Source organism: Bubalus kerabau, chromosome 6, assembly GCF_029407905.1.
Source record: "Bubalus kerabau isolate K-KA32 ecotype Philippines breed swamp buffalo chromosome 6, PCC_UOA_SB_1v2, whole genome shotgun sequence".
NCBI lineage: Eukaryota > Metazoa > Chordata > Mammalia > Artiodactyla > Bovidae > Bubalus > Bubalus kerabau.
Genome location: NC_073629.1, coordinates 36,554,756 through 36,574,328, shown reverse-complemented (window position 1 = coordinate 36,574,328; position 19,573 = coordinate 36,554,756). Strand labels below are relative to the sequence as shown.

At 39.3% G+C, this 19,573-nt stretch overlaps 1 protein-coding gene across 19 annotated transcripts in view; it reads right to left on the bottom strand.

Moving 5' to 3' along the window:
* Positions 1 to 19,573, bottom strand: part of VAV3 (vav guanine nucleotide exchange factor 3) — a 645,240-nt gene that overhangs the window by 81,241 nt on the left and 544,426 nt on the right. For 17 of the 19 annotated variants that reach the window (XM_055584919.1, XM_055584920.1, XM_055584918.1 and 14 more), the window contains one exon: positions 7,732 to 7,868. In XM_055584919.1, the coding sequence (XP_055440894.1) occupies positions 7,732 to 7,868 (137 nt within the window). Of the gene's footprint in view, positions 1 to 2,738; positions 3,797 to 4,942; positions 5,277 to 7,731; positions 7,869 to 19,573 lie in introns of those variants that run through there. The other 2 variants (XM_055584923.1, XM_055584927.1) reach the window with 2 other exon arrangements.

Here is a 19,573-nt window from a genome sequence, read left to right as displayed (position 1 = left end):
TAGTATTATATAAACATAACTTTTATATACACTGGGAAACTGAAGACTTTGTGTGACTTGCTTTATCACAGAGGTCTGGGACCAAACCTGCAATGTCTCCAAGGAATGCCTGTAGTTAGGCTGACCAGAAATAAAGAAGTCACAAATTGTCAACTGCAGAAATCAGAGAGATGACACTGCATATTCTACACACAAAATAGCGAAGTTCCCTCTAATGAAATGTATAACCTAGAAAGACATGTATTTACTAAAGAAGTTGAATTTGTAATTTTAAAAAAATCTTCCTACAAAGGAAACTCCAGGCCTAGATAGTTTTCCTGGTAAATTCTACAAAACACTTCATGAGGAAATAACAATAATGATTCTTTCAGAAAATTTAAGACAATAGTTCTCAATTCATTCTTTGAGTGTTAAACTATTACCAAACCCAGACAAAGACATTACCAAAACATAACAATAAAAAGGACAATATATCATTATTAACTGGGGTTTATCTCAGGAAAGCAAGATTAACATCTGAAAACCAATGTAATTCACCATATTAACAAAAAAGAAGAAGTATAAAATCATTTCAGTTGTAGGAAGGGCATTTAACAAAATCTAACATCCAACTTATGCAGGAGAACTATACAAAAAAGGTCTTAATGACTCGAATAACCCTGATGGTATGGTCACTCACCTAGAGCCAGACATCCTGGAATGTGAAGACATCTGGGCCTTAGGAAGCATTACTACAAACAAAGCTGGTGGAGGTGACAGAATTCCAACTGAACTATTAAAATTTAAAACACTAAAAGATGATGCTGTTAAAGTGTTGTACTACATATGTGAGCAAATTTGGAAAACTCAGCAGTGCCCATGGGATTGGGAAAGGTCAGTTTTTATCCCAGTCTCAAGAAGGGCAATGCCTAACAATGTTCAAATTACCATACAATTTCACTCATTTCACATGCTAGCAAGGTTATGCTCAAAATCTTTCAAACTAGTATTCAGCAGTACATGAACCATGAACTTCCAGATATGCAAGCTGGATTTTGAAGAGGCAGACAAACCAGAGAACAAATTGCCAACATTCATTGGATCATCGAGAAAGCAAAGGAATTCCAGGAAAACATCTATTTTTCTTTCATTGACTATGTAAAAGCCTTTGACTGTGTGGACCACTACAAACTGTGCGAAATTCTTAGAGAGACTGGAATACCAGACCACGTTACCTGTCTCCTGGGAAACCTGTATGTGGGTGAAGAGGCAATAGTTAGAACCAGACATGGAACAACAGACTGGTTCAAAATTGGGAAAGAAGTATGTCAAGGCTATATATTATCCCCCTACTTATTTAACTTATATGCAGACTACATCATGTGAAATGCCACCTGGTTGAATCACAAGCTGGAATTAAGATTGCCAGGAGAAATGTCATCAGCTTCAAATATGCAGATGACATCAGTCTAAAGGCAGAAAGGGAAGAGGAACTAAAGAGCCCCTTGATGAGGGTGAAGGAGGAGAGAAAGTAAAAAAAGCTGGCTTAAAATTCAACATTCAAAAAATGAAGATCATAGCATCTAGCTCCAACACTTCATGGCAAATAGAAGAGGAATTAGTGGAAGCAGTGACAGATTTTACTTTCTTGGGCTCCAAAATCACTGCAGACAGTCTGCAGCCATGAAATTAAATGACAACTGCTCCTTGGAAGAAAAGCTCTGACATAATGTATTAAAAAGCAGAGATATTAATTTGCCAACAAGGTCCATATAGTCAAAGCTATGATTTTTCCAGTAGTCATGTATGGATGTGAGAGCTGGACCATGAAGAACACTGACGGCCGAAGAATTGGTGTTTTTGAATTGAATTGTGGTGTTGGAGAAAACGCGAGAGTCCTGTGGATAGGAGATCAAACCAGTCAATCCTAAAGGAAATCAATTCTTAATATTCACTGGAAGGACGGATGCTGAAGCTCTAATACTTTGGCTAGAAAGTATTAGAGCCTAATACTTTTCACTGGAAAAGATCCTGATGCTGAGAAAGATTGAAGGCAAAGGAGAAGGAAGTGGCAGAGGATGAGATGGTTGGATAGCATTACTGACTTGATAGACATGAATTTGAGGAAACTCCAAGGGAGTACAGAGGAGTCTGGCAGGCTACAATCCATGGGGTCTAAAAGAGTCAGACATGACTTAGTAACTGAACTGCAACAACAAACAACAACATCAAACATTCATTACTGATAAAAACTTTCAGCAAACCAGGACTAGAAGGAAATGTCCTCAGCCTGATAAAGCGCATCTACAAAAACTGCAGATAACCCAATATCTAACTATAAAGGACTTCATGCTTTCTTCCTAAGATAAAAAATAAAGCAAGGATTGGGATTTCCCTGGTGGTCCAGTGGCTAAGACTCTGCCTTCCAATGCAGGGGGCACAGGTTCAATCCATTATCAGGAAAGTAAGATCCCACAAGCCACACAGTGCAGTAAATAAATAAATAGAGAAATTAAGCAGGGATGCATATTTTTTTTAAACTACCTCCATTCAACACATGTTGAAGCTGAAACTCCAATACTTTGGCCACCTGACGCAAAAAGCTGACTCATTTGAAAAGACCCTGATGCTGGGAAAGCTTGAGGGCAGGAGGAGAAGGGGACGACAGAGGATGAGATGGTCGGATGGCATCACCGACTCAATGGACATGGGTTTGGGTGGACTCTGGGAGCTGGTGATGGACAGGGGAGGCCTGGCGTGCTGCAATTCATGGGGTCGCAGAGTCGGACACGACTGAGTGACTGAACTGAGCTGAACTGATTCAACACATGGCAGGAAGAAGACATAGAAGGTAGCCACATGGCAAAGGAAGAAAAACCTGTTTATTCATTTATAACCTGATTGTCTTTTTTAAAAAATCTGCTGGGATCTGTAGAAAAAAAGCTACTAAAACTAATGTTCTACAAGGTTTTAGGATAAAAGATCAATTTACAAAAATCAATTTATTTCTATGTATTAGCAATAAACAGTAGAAATTCAAATTTTAAAGCTGCCATTTATAATTGCATCAAAATGACATATGAAATAATCATAGATAAATATGACACAGAGGGTACATATCTTCTGCTCTGACAATGACAAAACTGCTGAGAATCTAAAGACCTAAATAAATGGAGAGACATACTACGAACAGTAGTCAGAAAATTCAACGTTGTTAAAATGCCAGTTCTCCAGTACTGATCTACAAATACAATCCAAATCAAAATACAAGTAAGCTTTTATTGGTGAAATTTTCAAGACATTCTAAAATTCATATGAAATGCGAAGCACCTAAGATAGCCACAACATCTTTGGACAAAAGAAAACACGTGGAGGACTAACACTAATTTCAAGACTGACTAGTAATTGCAAAAATCAAAATATCATTATAATGGTATACAGATGAAGAAAGCGACCAGTAGAACAAAGATACCAGAAACAGAGCTACACAGATACAAATGGTTTTCTACAAAATGCAAAGGCAATCCAGTGAAGAAATGATTTTCAATATATGGTGCTGGTGATAAGAATTCCTGGCCGCATTGTGGATAAGAATCCATCTGCCAGCGCGAGGGACATGGGTTTGATTCCTGATCCAGGAAGATTCTACGTGCAGAGCAACTAAGGCTGTGCACCACAGCTTCTGGGCTCACATGCTGCTGTCACTGAAGCCTGCTGCTCTGGGGCCCACGAGCTGCAGCCACTGAACCCCACTTGCCCTGGAGTCCGTACACTGCAACACCTGCGCCCGAATGCTGCAGCTACTGCAGTCTGTGCTCTGCAACAAGAGCAGACACCACAATGAGAAGCCCGTGTATTGCGATAAAGAGTAGCCCGTGCTCACCAAAACTGGAGAAAGCCTTTGCAAAGCAATGAAGACCCAGCACAGCCAAATAAATAAATAAAATCATTTTAAAAGAACAAACAAATGGTGCTGGAACACACTGAATCCATATGCAGGGGAAAAAAAAAAAACAACTCTTTAATTACCATATATAAAAATAGCTCAACATCATAAACCTAAATATAAAACTTAAAACTATAAAGCTTCTAGAAGAAAACACAGGGAAACATCTTTGTAACCTTGGGGAAGGCAAGGATTTCTTAGATATTTACAATGCTCATAGTGTGATTCACAAAGGAACAAATTAACAAATTGGGCAACATCAAAAGTAAACACTTCTGCTCTATGAATAACATTATTAAGGTAATAAAAAGGCAAGCCACAGGGTAGGAGAAAATATATGGAAAGAATCTAATTTATCAAGGATTTGTATCCAAAATATATGAGACTCTCAAAATTCAATGATTAAAAGCATACAACTCATTAAAAAATTTGACAAAATATTAGAACATCAGTGAAGTTATATGTATGGTAAATAAGCACAGAAAAAGATGCTTAATATCAGTAGCCAGGGAAATGTAAATCAAAATCACAATAAGATACTACACATCTGTTAAACAAATCTAGGAAGACTGATCATATGCAAAACTGGTAAGGATACGCAGCACCTAAAAGTATCTTATACAGCTGGTGGAACTGTAACAGGATAAAGTTACTTAGAAAAACAGTTTGGTAGTCTCTCAAAAAAATTAAACATATATCTAATTATGATCTTTCAGTATTCAGTATTGTAGGGCTTCCCCGTGCTCAGATTGTAAAGAGTCTGCCTGCAGTGCAGGAGAACGGGGTTCGATCCTTGGGTCAGGAAGATGCCCTGGAGAAAGAAACGGCAACCCACTCCAGTATTCTTGCCTGAGAAATCCCATGGACAGAGGGGCCTGGTGGGCTACAATCCATGGGGTCGCAAAGAGTCGGTGACGACTGTGCGACTAACACTTTGACTTTCAGTATTTACCTAAGAAAAACGAAAAGTATGTGTTCCTACAAAGACTTATACTTAAATGTTCACAGCACCTTGTTTCTAACAGCCCCAAAGAGTAATAACCTGAAAGCCCCTCAACAGGCTAATGGATAAATTGTGCTATACCCATACCTAGAATAATCAACAACAATAAAAAGAACTTATTTCACTTGGCATTATGTCACTCAAGTTTTCCATGTTTTTGTATATGGCAGCATTTCCCTCTTTTCAAAGACTGGATAGTATTGCCCTATGTTATATAACACATTTTAATTTATTCAGTCATCCATTGATGAATATTTAGGTTGCTTCCAAGTCTTGGCTATACTCACATAAGGAATCAAAAATTGTCAAATTCAAAGAAGCAGAGAGTAGGAAAGGGGTAGCCAAAGCCTGGGGGAAGGAGGAAATGCAGAAGAAGTAATCAAAGGATACATGTTTCAGTCATGGAACATGGATAAGTCCTAGAATTCTACTATACAACACAGAGTTTACAGTTAGTAATACTGTACTATATACTTAAATATTTGCAAAGAAGGTAGACCTTATGTTAATGCTGTTAATCACAAAATAAATAAATAAGATAGGATAGGAGAAAACTTTTAAAAGTGATGGATATGTTTATGGCATAAATTGTGGTAATAGTTTCAAGACTATATACTTATCTCCAAACTCAAGCTGCATGCATTAAACATGTACAGCTTTTTATATATCAATCAAACCACAATAAAGTGCTTTTAAAAAATGATAGAATTATTGTGGCTTCCCTCATAGCTCAGTTGGTAAAGAATCCACCTGCAGTACAAGAGACCCTGGTTTGACTCCTGGGTCGGGAAGATCCCCTGGAGAAGGGATAGGCTACCCACTCCAGTATTCTTGGGCTTCCCTTATGGCTCAGCTGGTAAAGAATCTGCCTGCAATGTGGGAGACCTGGGTTTGATTCCTGGGTTGGGAAGATCCCCTGGAGAAGGGAAAGGCTACCCACTCCAGTATTCTGGCCTGGAGAATTCCATGGACTGTATAGTCCATAGGGTCGCAAAGAGTCAGATGACTGAGCGACTTTCACTTTCACTTCACTATTGTTAAACAAAGCAACATGGTTTAATCTCAAGATAATTATGTTAAGTGAAAGAAGCCATACAAAAAAGAATATGTACTATATTATGTCCTATATAAAATTCTGAAAAATGTAAACTCATAGTCTGAAAGCAGAACTGTGGTTGCCTGGTGGTGTTGAGGAAGGGTATGAGGGAGTAGGTTACAAAGGGCATAAGGGAGACTAGGGGTATGGGGAAGAGGTTACAAAGCAGCAAACAAAAACTCTGGGGCTGATCTTATCATCTTGATTGTAACAATGCTTTCACTTATATGTACATGTGACAAAACTTATCAAATCCAACTGCACTTTCAATATGTGCATTTAATTTTATATCGCAAAGTTGTTTTTTAATGGCATTAGTAATCCAAGTAGGAATAGTTTCTGCAGGATACTGCGTTACAAATAGGACATAAGGAGGCAGAGACTGAGGGCAGACTACTTTCTTAAGAAGCTCATCAGCTTTAAGAACAGGAAAAGAAGATGAGAGGGAGTGGAAGACTGACATAACCAGACAAAAAGTGGAGTTACATGTGCTTTAAGCTGGGAGGAGCCTGAGCATATTTATAAGCTGTAGAAAAGGAGCCAGTGGAGAGAATGAAATTGAAAATGTAGCAGTCAAGAGCCAACTGACATAATGTGAGGATGGAATATCCAAGAAAAAGATAAGTCTTGAATAAGACAAATCTTATGTATACACAAGCAGGCCATGTTTTGTGGTTGTGCTGGGAAATGCAGGAGTGGACAGAAGAGTTAGAGTCTGAGTCTGTCATTCTCGTCCTTTTTTGGGAAGAATTAGGTATGAGAAGCGTAGGATACTTAAGAAGGTTGCTGGAACTCTAGATAAGGCACTGGCTATAGACATTGATACGTGGTTGGAGTTAACTGTTCAACTTAGGGACATTCTTCTGTAACAAGATGGCAGACAATAAGATGCTTTTGTGCAAACAAAGTAGCTACCATTTACACTTGGTACATGATGGATTATTATCTAGCAATCCTTTTCTGCTCTCTCTTTACCCCTAGAAAACTTCACTCACGTGCTAAGCTTTCTGTTGGTTCCACTCTTTTCTCCCTCAATTCACAATAGACTTTTAACACTCTTTAAGTTTGTTGGGAGGTATTTCTAACATATGCATGAAAATACAGAATAATTTAATGAACAGCAATGTTCGACCATCCAACTCTATTCGATCATTACACTCTACCATATTTACCTCATTAAACAAAACCCTTGAACCAAAGCAGGCTAACTGGACAAGAGAGATTTCAAAACCAGAAAACATCAACATACTCGCTCACTTGTCACAATTTACTTATTTTGTAAATAATACCCAGAGCAAATACTCTGATAATTTCAGGTATTACTGTGGGTAGATACAATTGGCCAGCAATGGCCTCTGGAAAGCTAGTTGGTAGTTCCCCTGAAGTAAAGTGCTAATATGTTAGAACTGTGTGAATTAGATCATACCCAAAGTCTTGGGTTTGGAAAAAATGCTGTCAATGCATGGATTTTTAATACAAATGATAATTCTGATTCAGAGCACAGATACTATTTTCTTTAGTGTTCTAACACTCATTGCCACTTCAGCATTGGTAAATTTGAGGGTGGGTAATAAAAAATATTTTTCCTCACATCATGTAAAATTTCTGAAGCTGAAAGCATGCAATCAGTTCTAAAGACAAGAGCTTTGGTCTCCAAGAAGTAATAAATCATCTGTTAAATCTAAAACACTGTAATGTGAACAGTACCTGCCAAAACAGACTGTGTGCATCTCCTCTCAGAAGTTCAACTGTATCCCCTGCCTGAATGTGTAATGGGGGTCCTTCATGAAGAGCAGGGGGCGGCGTTCCACTGTAGCTCCTAATAGCCTGCATCTTTGGTAAACCTGAAAATAAGCAACACAACTCTTAGGATTATGAAAATAATAAAGTGTGAAATCCAAATGTACTTCTTAAAAAAAAAACAAAGCCATTAGGAACATTAAAGAGTTTTAATAGCACCAAGCCCAAGGAAACATACGAGGTAACCACAATGGAATGCTTTTCAAGTTTCTCATTATTTGAGATGGTAATAAAATAAGACACATATTTATCCCCTGATTCCTTATACATTTTTCCTCTCCCTCACCATCAATCTCTTTTTAGTTGAAAAAATATTTCTCTTTCAGCTGATGCCTACTTCATAAAAAACACATCACGTATAGTTTAATGGAAAAGAATCAATTTTTTCATCAACTCTGTCCTTTCTGCCTATTACTTTCCTCTTGGGCATTGGCTGATTTCATCACTAAGGAAGCTCACCCTTTCTGTGTATGTATCCCATTGCCCAGTATAAGGCTCATATCTTAAGGTTATCTTTGTAATTCAAAACAAAAACGGTGATGGATGTGCCACTGCGGTACTTAAGACATTTATATGGAGAAATTCTTCAGGCTCAAATTTAGGCTTGCAAAACAGACGCAATAAAGGGAATGTGTCTAAGCCAATAGTATCAACAGTACTTGAAATTCGGATCCAGGCCTTTCGTTGTATTTCTTGGGATTTCATTTTTGTGAAGAGCAGCTTCAATGGCACCCAGGCCTGACTGCACCGACATGGCTTCCAAACGCACCACATCCCAGTCCCCTTTTCATCTGGAGGTGAAACTGCTCCTGCCAACAAGGCTGATTGTGCAAAACACGGTATCTGTTGCACACTGAAGGACTTAAGCTATTGTTTATTAGACTTCAAGACTTTTTATTCTAAAGATGAAACACAAAGACGCTATAACTGGCTGAAATTGTTGCACTCAATAGAGGACGATGAATGACCGTCATTCAGTTCTAAGTGTCTAGGTTACCTCAAAAAGACCTCTGTGTCTATATGAAATGCTCCAGCAAAAGGTTGAATAAAGTCCCCCAAATTATTTCTTAAAAACCACCCAGCAGGGGGTGAGGAGAAAACAAGTGTGGCTGTAAACTAAACAGAACTGACAAGTTTTATTCAACACTTTCTTATCAGCCCAGTCGATCAGAAGACAGAAGGGCTGAAAAGCAATGTGCCCTGCACCCCATTTAATGGCTATAACTGTCGAGACGTGTTTTGAGTTGCCACATCTCCCCTTTGCTTCAGTTCTTGTGCCACAGAACCCCGAAGCGATGACTTTGATCCCACATCTCTCATGGAGTTTCCCCACCAGATGGTAGAAGGCGGTGGCACCCTTAAACAAACAGCAGACATTGTCTTTTCCAAAATGAGAGAACTCTTCTCGGTCAAGTGTTTATCAGACTCACTCTTAACATACTATACCTGAGTATGTGTGTGTGTGTGTGTTAGTCACTCAGTTGTGTTCAACTCTGCGGCCACATGGACTGTAGCCCACCAGGCTCCTCTGTCCATGGGATTCTCCAAACAAGAATACTGGAGTGGGTTGCCATTCCCTCCTCCAGGGGATCTTCCCAACCCAGGGATTAAACCCAGGTTTTCTGTATTGCACACAAATTCTTTATTATCTGAGCCACCAGGGAAACCCGTATTTGACTACAGAAAACTTATTTTACATTTTTTATTAAGATACCGTTGTTAACATAAAATGAGACCTAACCATCCCATACCAAAACAGATTTAGAAGTTTAATAGGTGGAAGAGGATGCTAAAATAGAATTTTTCAAATGCAGCATGGTTTGCATGATAATTATTCCATGTTGAGGGGCCAGAGTAAGCCTTGGTGTGCAGTAAGCCTTGGTTTTACTGAGCATTTCTAGGACAAGAAAGGCATTTTGTTCAGTAGGCTCCCTTGATAATTTTGTTTTTATGTCAATTTTTAAATAAAGGCTGAAGACAAGAAAGAAGAGTTTTTAAACCTGAAAGAGCTGATGTGGCCTTAACTACTGGGATCAGTTGAATGACAGGAAGGGCCCTGGCCTTCACTGCAATTGTCTCTGTAGACAAAGATCCACAGGGACAAAAAGAAGCAGTGCCATGTGAGAAATGGTGGGAACAGCAATTCTCTTATTGCCGATGTGCCCAAGTTACTCATTCTCAAGAAGAAATGATTGAAAATGCACAGACTTAAAAAAAATATGGAACACTTCATGAATTTGTGTGTCATAAGAAAAATTAAGTTTGATGACATTTCACCAACCAAATATAGGTTATGGATTAAAATCCAGAATGCCCAGGCTATACAAAAAGGCTGTGAAATAGGTATGGAGCAATGTTGAATTATTTATGCTTTTCAATGGACTAGAATGTTGACAACATATGACCTAATAAAATCATAATATTTAAAACTGAAAATAGTACATATATTAATATACTTCAGTCAAATAATGAGACCTAAGTACTAGTCTTAGGATTTACTTTGGACTAAGCAGTCTTTGGAATGATGGACTTGGTTTTCATAGTCTTGTTTATTCCTTATTTTTTCATTTACTCTATTTTTTCTGCTATTACTTTCTTCTTGGTTATGAGCTTCATTTGAGGAGTTGATTGAGTAGCACACAAGCACGGGTATGTTGCTGATCTCATTCCTTAAACAAAAATTGTGTGACCCTTGCCAAGAATATGGTTGAGCCTAGGTAATAGTCAAAGGAGATTGCCACTAGCCTGAATTCAGCCATACCTGATTTGCCAGATATGTTTACTTGACTCATATGCTTTTCAGTGGGATGAGTTATAAATTTATAGTATAATGGAATTTCTATTTTTTGGTCACTTGTTAGGATCATCTTTGGCTATTTATTTCTCGTTGGCCAGCATATCCCATTTCAGGGCGACCTGTCAAGGCTACAGGGCTATAGAGATTGAAATGGTAAAAGGAGTGAAGCCAGGGCACAGTGACACGATGAATTCTGACAGTCCGCCCCTTGCCTCTGATGCCTGCACAAGGAGGGGTTCTACAGTACTAGTGGGATGAATGGTTGCTTTCCAAAAGGCCCTTTTGTATTCCTTTCTTTTATTAAAAAAACAAGACAGTGACATTGCTAAAAAGGTGAAAATAATCACATTAACTGATAGATAAAAATGCAATTAAAATAAGAGAGGGAGTGGGTTAAACTTTATGTCAGCACTCAGCCATCAGTATAATTGTTGACACAATCTACTACCACAGCAGGCATTCACACCTCGTAAATGAGATCAAGAATGGAGGAGAAATTAGATTTATAGATGTTCATATTTAGAATAGTCATTTAGTGGTAATTTAGTATAGGTTTTCTTCTCCCCTTATAAAATATTGCTGACAGGTTTTAACCTCTGTTTAAAAATGTCCAGGACAGAACATTCACTACCCACCTCCCCGTGACAACTCAGTCATTGTTGCATATAGTTTATTAACAAGCTCTATCTGAAACTTACTCAGAACTTTCTCTAACTTCTCTCCATTGACCTGCCTCTTTCCATCTGGAATTATGCTGAAGAAGGCAAATCTCCTTTTTATAGACTAGACTTTCAAAATTTGTTCAGGCTTAAAATCCCTAGTTTCTTATTTGAAAAAAAAAAAGAAATTCTTATTTTCCTTTGGTTATCCACCCTTCAAGGGATTCTGAGGTGCAACATGGTATAAAACTACAAAAGCAGAACTGTAATTTCCCTCACTGATATGGACCCATCAGAAATAAGTGGCTAAATGTTATTCTAAAAAAAACTGATTAAAACATATAAATTCCATTATATGTTAAACTTATAACTCACTGCAGAAAGCTGCTTTATTCTTCTCAGGTAAACATGGATGTAATAGTTGTTTACTTTCTATTCTAGAAGTGAATTTCTAATGGATATGTTGGTATAATTACAAGGCTGCTCATCAAAATCTGAAAAGTTATATTGAAACTACCTTCAGATATTAAATGCAAAATGATCATATGTAATGCCAACATACACAGTTGAGCAATCATTGGGTTTCCCAAAACTTTATATAATCAATAATCTTTATCCAAGGGAATATCATTAAAATGGCTGAGACAAAATAGATCTCCTTCCAAATGTTTAGTTATTTCAGCTTATTTTATTCCCTTCAACATATGCTTTGCTATATGGCTAACTGTGTCCTTAACATAATACATAACTTGTAGACAATTGTGCCCTTTAACTTTTGTTCATATTGGCAATGGCTGTCTGGGGAGGCCTTACAAATAGCTGTGAGAAGAAGAGAAGTGAAAAGCAAAGGAGAAAAGGAAAGATATAAGCATTTGAATGCAGAGTTCCAAAGAACAGCAAGAAGAGATAAGAAAGCCTTCCTCAGTCATCAATGCAAAGAAATAGAGGAAAACAACAGAATGGGAAAGACTAGGGATCTCTTCAAGAAAATTAGAGATACCAAGGGAACATTTCATGCAAAGATGGGCTCAATAAAGGACAGAAATGGCATGGACCTAACAGAAGCAGAAGATATTAAGAAGAGGTGGAAAGAATATACAGAAGAACTGTACAAAAAAGATCTTCATGACCAAGATAATCACGATGGTGTGATCACTCACCTAGAGCCAGACATCCTGGAATGTGAAGTCAAGTGGGCCTTAAAAAGCATCACTACTAACAAAGCTAGTGGAGGTGATGGAATTCCAGTTGAGCTATTTCAAATCCTGAAAGATGATGCTGTGAAAGTGCTGCCCTCAATATGCCAGCAAATTTCGAAAACTCAGCAGTGGCCACAGGACTGGAAAAGGTCAGTTTTCATTCCAATCCCAAAGAAAGGCAATGCCAAAGAATGCTCAAACTACCGCACAATTGCACTCATCTCACATGCTAGTAAAGTAATGCTCAAAATTCTCCAAGCCAGGCTTCAGCAATATGTGAACCATGAACTTCCTGATGTTCAAGCTGGTTTTAGAAAAGGCAGAGGAACCAGAGATCAAATTGCCAACATCCACTGGATCATGGAAAAAGCAAGAGAGTTCCAGAAAAACATCTATTTCTGCTTTATTAACTATGCCAAAGCCTTTGACTGTGTGGATCACAATAAACTGTGGAAAATTCTGAAAGAGATGGGAATACCAGACCACCTGACCTGCCTCTTGAGAAATCTGTATGCTGGTCAGGAAGCAACAGTTAGAACTGGACTTGAAACAACAGACTGGTTCCAAATAGGAAAAGGAGTACGTCAAGGCTGTATATTGTCACCCTGCTTATTTAACTTATATGCAGGAGTACATCATGAGAAACACTGGGCTGGAAGAAACACAAGCTGGAATCAAGATTGCTGGGAGAAATATCAACAACCTCAGATATGCAGATGACACCACCTTTATGGCAGAAAGTGAAGAGGAACTCAAAAGCCTCTTGATGAAAGTGAAAGTGGAGAGTGAAAAAGTTGGCTTAAAGCTCAACATTCAGAAAACGAAGATCATGGCATCTGGTCCCATCACTTCATGGGAAATAGATGGGAAACCAGTGGAAACAGTGTCAGACTTTATTTTTGGGGGCTCCAAAATCACTACAGATGGTGACTGCAGCCATGAAATGAAAAGACGCTTACTCCTTGGAAGCAAAGTTATGACCAACCTAGATAGCATATTCAAAAGCAGAGACATTACTTTGCCTACAAAGGTCCGTCTAGTCAAGGCTATGGTTTTTCCTGTGGTCATGTATGGATGTGAGAGTTGGACTGTGAAGAAGGCTGAGCACCGAACAATTGATGCTTTTGAACTGTGGTGTTGGAGAAGACTCTTGAGAGTCCCTTGGACTGCAAGGAGATCCAACCAGTCCATTCTGAAGGAGATCAGCCCTGGGATTTCTTTGGAAGGAATGATGCTGAAGCTGAAACTCCAGTACTTTGGGCACCTCATGCAAAGAGTTGACTCATTGGAAAAGACTCTGATGCTGGGAGGGATTGGGGGCAGGAGGAGAAGGGGATGACAGAGGATGAGATGGCTGGATGGCATCACTGACTCAATGGACATGAGTCTGAGTGAACTCCGGGAGTTGGTGATAGACAGGGAGGCCTGGTGCGCTGTGATTCATGGGGTCACAAAGAGCTGGACGTGACTGAACTGAACTGAACTGAAAATCAGACAAGGACCCCACATCATCCTTATGTAGGAAGAATTAGCAAAGAGAAGAATCAGAAATATTAAAATGATGGTTTTACTCCAGTATTGTCATGAGGTTCTGGTTAAATAAAACTGAAGCCAATGTAATTATGTGGAACTCTAGAGTTTTCTAAAACAATACAGAAGGATTTTTAAAAAGGGGATCTGAAGCAAGATTTCCTTTCAAATCTGAATTCAATACCAGTAAGAGTGACATATGCCAAGAAAGGATTTCAAGTGTACTTTTTAAAAAGGAGTTAATTCTAGGTAGAGGTCTACTGGAAAGTTGCTAGATATAAACTATTTCACTGATAATTTTCACATAAAGCCTCAATGAACTTAGCCTATTGTACCTGTATCAGCCACTGTGACTTCTGAGAAGAATGACTGCCACAGCAGAGATAAGTATCTATTCAGGAGGCTGATATGACTGCCCTAATGCAATGGGCTTCCCCAGGGCAATAACTTAGAGCTGAGAGTTGTGTACTAGATAAATGAGCTGTCCATAATGTGCTGGCCTTTCACCTCTGAGGCCTAATTTAAAATCTAAACACTTGCACATTAAAAAAATAACTAGTTTTGCAAGATGTCAGAGGGTATGGTGGGTTTATTCTGGGAAACTGATCACAAGCATAAAATATTCATTCATTCCTAAATGTCTCAAGCACTCCTAAGTGCTGGGCATGGTGGTCTGAGAAGGGAGGAAGGCTAAGCTTCCCACCCACAAAAAGCCTATAGTCCACTGAATACACAGGTAAACTAACACAACAATACAATCAGGCACAGGCTCTTGGTCAAGGGGAACTTTTTCCAAATATGCCTATTAATAAAAATTTGAGGGAACTGTTTTGGTAAGTCTTCAGTTGTTCTTGTTGTTGTTTAGTCACTAAGTTATGTCCAACTCTTTGTGACCCCATGGACTGTAGCCTGCCATAGTCCTCTGTCAATGGGATTTCCCAGGCAAGAATACTGGAGTGGGTTGCCATTTGCTCCTCCAGGGGATCATCCCAACCCAGGGATCGAACCCATATCTCCTACATTGGCAGGCAGATTCTTTCCCACTGAGCTGTAGGACCCTGAAATAAGTATTTTATCTTTGCTGTAAGTGTCCTAAGTGAAGTTTCCAAATCCTAGATAGGTGAGGGAATCACATTCTCCTGGGGACAGGTGCAAGCAGCATGACTAACATCTGCACTGTCTGGTATCTTGCCAACTAAATCCTCTTTGCCATCTTGGCTCTTACTGACACAAGTTTACAATCTACCAGCAGGTCTGATGATCAGGTGGAGTCAACTGAGCTTCTGGCAAATGAGGCAGACTGGGATGCTGGACTTCCCCTGCCCATCACATCTTCTAGGGCTCTTCCCAGTGAAGCAATGACTTTCATTCATTTACTGCTCTTTACGGAGGAACAAAAGGAGCCTTATCATGGAAACTATCTGTTACAGCAGAAGTAGATGATTTGGTGGAGAAAAAAACCTGGAAACTGGTCTAAAGAACTAATTGTTCACAGAGGGAACACACCCCATCAATGATTTCGAAAATTTTCACTCAGAGAATCCTGCTTTACCTTTGGAAACAATGATGAGTCAAATGAAGGAAACAGCACTGGTCACTGCTCATATAAAAACAAGCATCCAACAGGGAACCTTTCTTCCAACTTTATAAACACTGACTAGTCACTCCTTGGCACTATTTACTGGTGTATTAGTAAATGAAGGGTGAAAGATATAATAATGCCTTTTGGAAACCTCTTCCATTTATTAAAAAGATTTTAAAGACTACCAATTATAACAGAACTGTAAATTTTCATGTGTTATTTTAAAATTCATGCAAATTTAACACTCTGTTCTATTGAATCAGTATGTTTTAGTGGCAAAAAAATTAGGTTTCCCCAAAATCATTAAATAAAATCAAAGCTCTAAAAGCACATGCCATTTGTTAGACCCCTAGAAAACAATCTCTAGTAGGGGTAAGAGGAGACTCATTTGAGGAACAGTCTCAGCCAGGTCAGGATCTTCTTTAAAAACAAAAAGAACACAGTTACACAACTGCAAGCTAAGAGCTCTGCCGCCTAGACCAACCACCTCAGTTTCTACCTTATAAAACTCTTAGACTGGCCTCCTAATTCAGTCCTCTAGGCTGTAGCTAGTCATTCTTTGCAACCTACAGGGAACAAGACCATTCAGGTATGACCTAAATCAAATACCGTACGATTATACAGTGGAAGTGACAAACAGATTCAGGGATTAGACCTGATAGAGTGTCTGAGGAACTATGGACAGAGGTTCGTGACATTGTATAGGAGGCAATGATCAAAACCATCCCCAAGAAGAAGAAATGCAAAAAAGAAGAATGGTTGTTTGAGGAGGCCTTACAAATAGCTAAGAAGAGAAGAGACGTGAAAGGCAAAGGAGAAAAGGAAAGATATATCCATCTGAATGCAGAGTTCCAAAGAACAGCAAGGAGAGATAAGAAAGCCTTGCTCAGTGATCAATGCAAAGAAATGGAGGAAAACAACAGAATAGGAAAGACTAGAGATCTCTTCAAGAAAATCAGAGATACCAAAGGAATGTTTCATGCAAAGATGGGGACAATAAAGGACAGAAACAGTATGGACTTAACAGAAGCAGAAGATATTAAGAAGAGGTGGCAAGAATACACAGAAGAACTATACAAAAAAGTCTTAATGACCCAGATAATCACGATGGTGTGATCACTCACCTAGAGCCAGACATCCTGGAATGTGAAGTCAAGTGGGCCTTAGGAAACATCAGTATGAACAAAGCTAGTGAAGTGATGGAATTCCAGTTGAGCTATTTAAAATCTTAAAAGATGATGCTGTGAAAGTGCTGAGCCTAGTATGTATGTCAGCAAATTTGGAAAACTCAGCAGTGGCCACAGGACTGGAAAGGTCAGTTTTCATTCCAATACCAAAGAAAAGCAATGCCCAAAAATGTTCAAACTACTGCACAATTGCACTCATCTCATACGCTAGCAAACTAATGCCCTAATTCTCCAAGCTACGCTTCAACAGTATGTGAACCGAGAACTTCCAGATGTTCAAGCTGGATTTAGAAAAGGGAGAGGAACCAGAGATCAAATTCCCAACATCCGTTGGATCATAGAAAAAGCAAGAGAATTCTATAAAAACATCTACTTCTGATTCCTTGACTACACTAAAGCCTTTGACTGTATGGATCACAACAAACTGTGGAAAATTCTTCAAGAGGTGAGAAAACCAGACCACCTTACCTGCCTCCTGAGAAACCTGTATGCAGATCAAGAAGCAATGGTTAGACCCAGACATGGAACAATGTACTGGTTCAAAATTGGGAAAGGAGTATGTCAAGTCTGTATTATTTTCACCCTGCTTAGTAACTTATATGCAGAATACATCATGTGAAATTCTGGGCTGGATGAAGCCCAAGCTGGAATCAAGATTGCTGGGAGAAATATCAATCACCTCAGATATGCAGATGACACCATCCTTATGGCAGAAAGAGAAGAACTAAAGAGCCTCTTGATGAAAGTGAAAGAGGAAAGTGAAAAAGTTGGCTTAAAACTCAACGTTTAAAAAACTAAGATCATAGCATCCGGTTCCATTACTTCATGGCAAAGAGATGGGGAAACAATGGACACAGTGACAGACTTGATTTTCTTAGGCTCCAAAATCACTGCAGATGGTGACTACACCCATGAAATTAAAAGACACTTGCTCCTCAGAAGAAAAGTTATGACCAACCTAGACAGCATATTAAAAAGCAGAGACATTCCTTTGCCAACAAAGGTCCGTATAGTTAAAACTATGGTTTTTCCAGTAGTCATGTATGGTTGTGAGAGTTGGACCATAAAGAAAGCTGAGTGCCGAAGAACTGATGCTTTTCAACTGTGGTGCTGGAGAAGACTCTTGAGTCCCTTGGACTGTAAGGAGATCAAACCAGTCAATCCTAAAGGAAATCAGTCCTGAATACTTATTGGAAGGGCTGAAGCTGAAGCTCCAATACTTTGGCAACCTGATGTGAAGAACTGACTCACTAGGAAAGATCCTGATGCTAGGAAAGATTGAAGGCAGGAGGAGAAGGGGACGAGAGAGGACGAGATGGTTGGATGGCATCACTGACTTGATGAACATGCATTTGAGCAAGTTCTGGGAGTCGGTGATGGACAGGGAGGCCTGGGTGCTATAGTCCGTGGGGTTGCCAGGAGTCCAACACTGAACTGATGAACTGAGAGAATAGGTCTCCTGATACCAACTGATAGGTATTTGCGGTATTTGGGGATCATCCGAATCCCTGCTGGGTATAAAGTGTTGTTATCCTGAAGATCAGAAAAAGAGGAGAGGAGCTCTCTTCAAGTAAGGAAAGACTGAGAGCTCCCAGTGGGGTGTGTTGTTTTGTGCTGGTCTCAGCTTTGATAGCTCAGTTGGTAAAGAATCACCTGTAGTGCAGGAGACTCTGGTTTGATTCCTGGTTTGGATGATCCCCTGGAGAAGGGATAGGCTACCCACTCCAGTATTCTTGGGCTTCCCTTGTGACTCAGCTGGTAAAGAATCCACGTGCAATGTGGGAGACCTGGGTTCAATCCCTGGGTGGGAAGATCCCCTGGAGAAGGGAAAGGCTACCCACTCCAGTATTCTGGCCTGGAGAATTCCATGGACTGTATAGTCCATGGGGTCACAAAGAGTCAGACACGACTGAGAGACTTGCATTTGCACAGTTTATCAATGGAGTTGAGGTTTCAAACTGCCCCAGGCTCAGATTAATCTTATAATTTACTTGAGGACAAAACATGTATGCTTAAAAAAAAAAAAAAAGTGTCTTCTGTGTCCCTCTTGTTCCCTTAGATGCAAAGGACGTTGTAAATTCTCAATATATGAAGATTTACAAATTGCATCCAGACACATATATTCATTGTATAAAAACTTTTATGCCAGATTTCCCTTAAATTAAAACTTTCCCAGTATGCATCTTAATTGATTTGCATGAGTTTGAATAATTAGTTACGACTTTGATATACTGAGAAACTGCTTCACTTGTATTCTATACCTGGCTCCTTCAAAGAGATCCCCTGAAGTCCTATACAAATAACCTAGCAGTTTGCAGACCAGCAATTTTATTCTAAAAAATTCTAAAAATCTCTATAAAGAAGGTTTCCCAGCTGACACTAGTGGTAAACAGCCCGCTGCCAATGCGGGATATGTAAGAGATGTACATTCAATCCCTGGGTCAGGAAGATCCCCTGGCGAGGGCATGGCAACCCACTCCAGTATTCTTGTCTGGAGAATCCCATGGACAGAGGAGCCTGGTGGGCTACACTCCATGGCATCACAAAGAGTTGGACACCACTGAAGCCACTTAACACAGTACATATGGGACCTCTAAGATTTACTAAATTCTAGGAAGCAAGTAGTAACTCCCACCTTTGTAGGTGAAGAGAGAGCCTTGAACTCAACTTAAAAAGAAAAAAAAAAAAAAAAACATTATCCTTGACAGACTATGGAACTCCTAGTGCCTGACATGTCCCCATGCAGTTCTGTGGGTTTATGGACAAGTGGCCTCATGTAGTTCTTTTTACAGTAA